The 6,262-nt window shown below is 50.3% G+C and overlaps 1 protein-coding gene across 1 annotated transcript; it reads left to right on the top strand.

The window, feature by feature from the left end:
- Positions 1 to 6: 6 nt before the first annotated feature.
- Positions 7 to 6,256, top strand: RNF215 (ring finger protein 215). The gene is made up of 9 exons (XM_025193484.1): positions 7 to 103; positions 494 to 565; positions 665 to 750; positions 1,616 to 1,673; positions 2,458 to 2,562; positions 3,637 to 3,753; positions 3,840 to 3,977; positions 4,484 to 4,586; positions 5,137 to 6,256. Exons 2-9 carry the CDS (start codon positions 494 to 496, stop codon positions 5,157 to 5,159), a joined length of 702 nt encoding a protein of 233 aa, XP_025049269.1. The 5' UTR covers positions 7 to 103; the 3' UTR covers positions 5,160 to 6,256.
- Positions 6,257 to 6,262: the final 6 nt, after the last annotated feature.

The following is a 6,262-nucleotide window of genomic DNA, read 5'->3' as shown; positions in this document are numbered from 1 at the left end:
GGAGGAGGCCAGCTGGATCGGGGTGGTGCCGCTGGGAGAGGAGCAGGCGGAGGCGCCGCGGAGCAGCTCGGAGGAGTCCTTCACCGCCGCCGTGGTCAGCAAGGTGGGCGGGGCCGGGGCCGGGACCGGGCTGTCCCGGGTCGGGACGGCCCTTCGTCTGGCGCCGGCAGCCCCGCGCTCCCAAGGGCGTTGGGGCGCATCCCCCTCCTGAGGCGGCTCCGGGGGAGGCGGAAGAGAAGCTGCTGTTCTGCCTGGGGGCGGTTTCGGGGAGGCCAGAAGGGCCCTGGGGTCCAGGACCTCTTCAGCCAGGCACATGTTGGCTCCATGATCCCGAGAGCGAGGGGGACTGGAGACGCATCTTCCTGTGCGGGAAGAGGAACTGTTCAGAAGCTTGCCCGGCTGCCGGGCTGCTGGCCTGTCCTGTCGTCGTCTTTGGTCCCCGTATGTGTGTTGTGTGTAGCAGGCTGAACTCTCTGGTCTCTTCCCCCAACAGATGAAGCGAGCCCTGGTGCTAGGAGCATCGGCCCTGCTCATTCTGGCGCTGAATCAGAACGCCATCCGAGAGGTAGACGCTTTTCAGCAGCTTCCCTTCATCTTGCTGTGGAGGCTCGGAAGAAGCTGGTTCCACTGCCTTGCTAATGTGTCTGCTCTGCTTCTCGTGCAGCTGGATGTGTCCCTGGTCCTCGCTAAGCCTGTGATCGTGATCCAGTCCTCAGACAATGTCACCAAGCTCCTTGGGGCTTTGTTACGGTAAGCAGGTACTTACTGAAAGGGGAGTGACAGCCAGAGAGTGCAAACATCTTGCAGGCCTGGAAGTGTGTGCATGCGCCCTGCTCTTGGCCATACAATCCTCTGTCTATCTGTGGAGATGCTGTCTGGAAGTGGCAAAGGTCTGGTTTTATTTGTAGTTGAAGGCCCCGGTATTCCTTTGGTAATCTTGGATGACTCCCTGTATAATGTTACTTCTTCCTCTCTTGAGCCCAAGATTGTCTGTCTGTCTAAAGCAACTCCAAAAAGGCATCCAGTCTTGATTACTCCAAGAGATGGAGAATCCGCCCTTGAAGTCATTGCAGTCTCCTGGAGTTTCCTTTTGTTTCCCTGTTAACATCCTTCTCCATTACTAATAGACTGGAAAGTATTTTGTCACCTTCATGTAAAACAGGCACATTGTCCTCTCCTTTTTCTAACACAGAAAAGGAGTATTCATTAAATTCCTCAGTCTTTCCTGCATCATGATTAATAATAAGGCCCCAGAACTCCGGGGTTGGGAGGATCCAGCGCCAGATCAGTCATAATACTGAGCTACTTGAGTAGAGCTGTTAAAAACTTCTCTATTTTCTTCCAGAAGACTGACTCTGAATGGCTGGTTTTGTAAACATGTCCCACTGTGAAGCCCTCTGCTTGAGTGGTGCTGGATCTGAGTGGAGCAACATGGGCACCCACTCACCCCAATATTGGCCCTTTTGTCTGCTTCTTTGGGGCTGTCACCCAAGGGTGTGATACTTGGTGTTTTCCAAACACGAGGGTAGCCTCTGGGCACCTCCATGAAGGGGGTATCAAGCATTGTCTTAATGTTACAGATGGGGAAACTAATGCTATTCTTGACTTCTGCTAGCAGGGGGCTCCGGGCAACAGCAAAGATCACATACCAGACAGCGCTGCTGGAGAACCTGGTACGTAATCTCAGCAGGGAACAGACTACACCCCAGCCTGGGCATTGGGTGCAAGGTCAGACTCACTTGTTGGTATGGCATCTTGTCCCTTACCAGCTTCATGAACCTCATAGCAGCAGCAGGTACATCTGTTGGTGCTCTGAGTGCAGAACCTATGCATGGAATGTGTAACTTGTAGAGTCCTTGTCTAACATCCCAACCTGTAGGGTTTTGATCACCGCCCTTGGGAGATGACTCCACAGCTGAATCAATCTCATTGCTAAGGAGCTGCTGTTTCTTTAGACACCTAACACAGATGGGGAAGCTGAGGCACAGTGCAGTTTAAGTGATTTGCCTAAGTCCCACAGGAAACTGGGAACTGTATCCGAGTCTCAGTTCAGTGCCCTTACACGCTAGGCCTTTTTCCACCTTTCTCAGTTTAGTTCCGTTACCCTGCTTTCTTTGCCATGACTAACTACAAACTATCAGTTAGCCACTCTATAGATGGATTTGGCAGCCTCCATCTTAACTCAGCTTCTTTTGCTGCTCTACTGTGGGCCTGCAGATGTGATAGGTGCCAGGGGAGATAATGCCAGAGCCATTTAGAGAAGACGTACCCTCTCTTTGGTCTGTGGTGCAGTGTCCTTGTGCATGCAGGCCAAATTGCATTGCCCCTTTCTAGGTATTGTCATGCCTTGAAACCTCCTCTTGCCCCAATGCTGTGCATCACTGTCACTTGTGCAGGTGTGTCTTACCCAGCCCTGTTGTTGGCTCATGGATGGCATCGCACTTGTCTCCTCTGCAGGGAGTGACTCTCACATTGTGGTCAACCTGTGGCCTGTCCCGAGGCGGGCTGTATGGGGAGTGGCAAGGAGTCATCTGCATGGGAGAGAACAGCTCACGGGTTCAGGTCTGTCATAGCTGGGTGGCAGGGTACTGATATGCAGATCTTGTGAGGAGCTGGACATGTGAGCAAGGGTGCTCTTTTTTTTTTTTTTTTTTTTTTTTTTTTTTTTTTTTTTTTTTTTTTTTTTTTTTTTTTTTTTTTTTTTTTTTTTTTTTTTTTTTTTTTTTTTTTTTTTTTTTTTTTTTTTTTTTTTTTTTTTTTTTTTTTTTTTTTTTTTTTTTTTTTTTTTTTTTTTTTTTTTTTTTTTTTTTTTTTTTTTTTTTTTTTTTTTTTTTTTTTTTTTTTTTTTTTTTTTTTTTTTTTTTTTTTTTTTTTTTTTTTTTTTTGACACTGTGTCTCAGGCTAAATCAGCTGTGAATTCTGTTGACTGAGCAGAACTCAATTGTTCAAGTCTCTGTGGTGCTACCACTGGCAAGTATTCTACCTCCCAGACTCTTCAGGCTGGGGCTTCAAATGCTCCCTAATCCATGACAAGTATCCAACCTGCAAACTCAGAGGCCTTGGAGTTCAGATGCCCCCTAGTCTTGCTTTACCCTAGTCAAAGGCCAAAGGAGCAAACTAAAGGGAAAGCCTAAGAACAATCCCCCATCACCATAAATTGTGTAGCGAGACAGCCTCCCAATGGGAGTTTCATAGACTCTCACGGGGCCTGCCTGCAATGCAGTGGACAGGTCTCTACCCTCAAATACATTGAGTCATTCAAGGCCAAACAGGGGACCTTCCCTGTCAGGTCAGTAAAACCACCTGGGCCAAAACCATCACCATGGTATCTCCTGTCTTCAGTAGTATTAAGGACTCCACATAACCTGCTTCCTAGACCAGCCCAATGCTTAGTTTTTTGTTTGGTCATGCAGACAGGACCAAACAAAAGGACCCAGACAGGACTCCACCCCACAGTCACAGAAAGTACAATGGGGAGAATGCCTGTTGTTGCTCAATGGTACCTTCCAGGGATGATTTAAGGAGTAGCATAGCTAAGCACCACAAGGGATCCTGTCACATCTGTCTGACAGAGTAGGCTGTGAGATGCTTTGCCCAAGTGCTGCGGCCTTACTGCCACCCATGTGCTGTCTGTAGAAATACCTTCAACAACTGTGGAACACCATCCTGCTCATTGCCCTCATCCTGTGTACTGGGGTGATTGTGCAGGCCCAGCGCCAGTCCCGGCAAGACCAGTCAGACCAGGACACTGAGGTGGGCACCTCCCTCCGCTTTTCCCCGCTCCTTAGGAAGTTGGCAGGGAAGGGCAGCTGTAAATTGACTGTGCTGTTCCTTTGCAGCTGGACCTCAAGCAGCTCATTCTGCAGAGGCTGTCAGCACTGAAAACCCGGCGCTACCACCCTGGCAAACACCTCCGGAGTCGGGGCTGTGAGATTGACAGTTGTGCCGTCTGCTTGGACCAGTTCCACAAGAATCAGGTAGAGCTGGGCAGAGACAAGGAGTTCCTGATGGTTAGTGCCTTCCCAAATTTCTGGTAGGGCCAGGTTGCTAGAAGCCTGTTAGCTGGTGACAACAAAACCACACTCCTGTCTCAGTGATTGCCCCCAGCCCATAGTGAAAACCGGGCACAAGTCACAACTACATTCTTCCTCTGCTCGATAGCCTCCTAGGTCTGCCTGCTTGAAGTAGTCCATGGTCTCTGCCCTTAGATTGTCAACATTCAAGTACTTGTTTGATGGTCTTGTCACTGTAAGGCAAGGACATTTGGGATATTTTGCCTGCCTTCTGAGCAGGTAGCAGTGGTCAGGGCCTGGGGTGGGATAATAGACTGGCTGGACTATCAGTCTTTCCTGGTGCAGTGGGGAGGCAGTACACTGGGCTTGCTGCCAGTGTGCATCTGAAATGGGATGCTAGATTGCTTGCTCTGGTTCAGCCTGCTGAGCCTCATACTGGTCTGGTGTTCCTGTCTCCCTGCTGCCCATAGTGTCTACGGGTGCTGCCGTGTTCGCATGAGTTTCACCGGGACTGTGTGGATCCATGGCTTCTCCTGCAGCAGACATGCCCTTTGTGCAAGCATAACATCCTGGGTAAGAAGACAGCAGGGCTTGGGACATACCTAGTACAGCATGGTCCTGTGAGGGGCAGCTGGAGAGCAGTGGCTGAGGCCCATGCAGTGGCTGTCCAGTATGTTCCCAGTACAGCCACAGCTGGAATCACCCTTCCCTTGCTCTGGATTCCTGTGCTTCTTCCTGCCCTAGTGACATGCAGAGGTGTGGCAGATCCAATGAATGAGTCTCCTCAATGGGATAATGAAGCCTTTCATGCCTAAATATGAGGTCAGGTCTCCCAGCTTCTGCCACTCCCAGAGGTCTGAGTACACTTGAAGTAGGGTGTCCAGAAGATGATTGCAGGGCGGGGGGAGGCAGATAGAAGGCTCAGGAAGAAGGGGCAGGTATCTAGAAGCCTCTATCAGAGAGGTATTAACCACCACCAGGCAGACATTGCCTCTGTGGCATTTGTTACCCAGACATGGGTCCAGGATCCTGTAATGGCTTTCCAACCCTTTCTCTGAGCTACCTTGCAATTAAGAGGTTAAAGTTCCTCAAGTGACCACTCCTTTTTCAATTTCCCTTCTAGGAAGTTGCTGCGGAGAGAGCTAGCTGGCCAGTGAGACACTCTGGGACTGATCCACTTACACTCCAGGAATGGGGGGGCAGTTAGTTGATCTTGTAACCTGCTTTTCATGGGCTGGCTGAGGGGACTAGAACTGGGGAAAGTAGCTGGACCAACATAGCATGTTGAGGGGGTAGGAGGGTGGGGGGGGAAGAGGTACGGAGATAATGTGGGTTTGGGGAAGTGTCAGCAGTGTCCATTGCTCCATGCTGTGCTTGGCACAGTCCAGTCCACTGTGTCTATGGCCAGGCTGCACACAGTAGATATCTGGAACCTTGGGGGAAGAGGCATTGAAGGGGATGCAAATGGATTCAGAGCCCCCTAGAGTGAATGTGGGCAGCCCTATCCCTGCACAGGGATGAGCTCAGCAGAGGGTGGGATGGAGGAGCTTACCAGGGTGCACCCTGAAACGTCTGTGTTAGTGGAAGTTTGAAGAGACCCCAGGGGTAGTGGGCACAAGAAAAATAAGCTAAATGGGTATCTGAGAACCCTTGGTGGACTAGGAATGATGTTTGGGAGCTGCTTAGGCAAAGTCTTAAGGGGTTAATGGGAAACCCAGGTGTGGTGGGAGAGGCCTGGCCCTTTAGCTGGCTGAGCCCTTGGTCACAGGCCACTTCCACCCCTATTGCTTGGGAGGGCCTGCCATTCTTTTTATGAATCTCTATTTTCTATATTCCCATGGCTGCTGCTACAGAACCCTGTTGTCAAACTGCCCCAACCCAAGGGCCTGGCTCAGCTTGAGTGCTCCTGTACTACCCCGATCTAACTTGGCAGGATGGCCTGGGCATACAGTACTGGCCCCTGTTCCTTTTGTCCCTGGCAGTACAGTGAATGAGAAATCTCTGCTGACAGGGAGAGGGGAGGGGGAAGCTGGTGCTACTGTCATACTGCCCTTGGTTTCAATATGCTTTCCTTCTTGCTGCCCTTGTTCAAAGTGGCCAGCTGGGGGAGCAGTCTGTCAGATGTGGGGATTTACAGATTCATGAATGCTTGCTTTTATTTATACTAACTTATTATAGAGAGTGGCGTGAGTTAACTGCAAAGAATGAACAATAAACAAGCGTCCAGGTATTTGCTGTGAGCCCTGGAT

The sequence above is a fragment of the Alligator sinensis genome, unplaced genomic scaffold (assembly GCF_000455745.1).
Source record: "Alligator sinensis unplaced genomic scaffold, ASM45574v1 scaffold216_1, whole genome shotgun sequence".
Lineage (NCBI taxonomy): Eukaryota > Metazoa > Chordata > Crocodylia > Alligatoridae > Alligator > Alligator sinensis.
The sequence above is the reverse complement of the archived record's forward strand: the minus strand, read 5'-3'. Positions and strand labels throughout refer to the sequence as shown.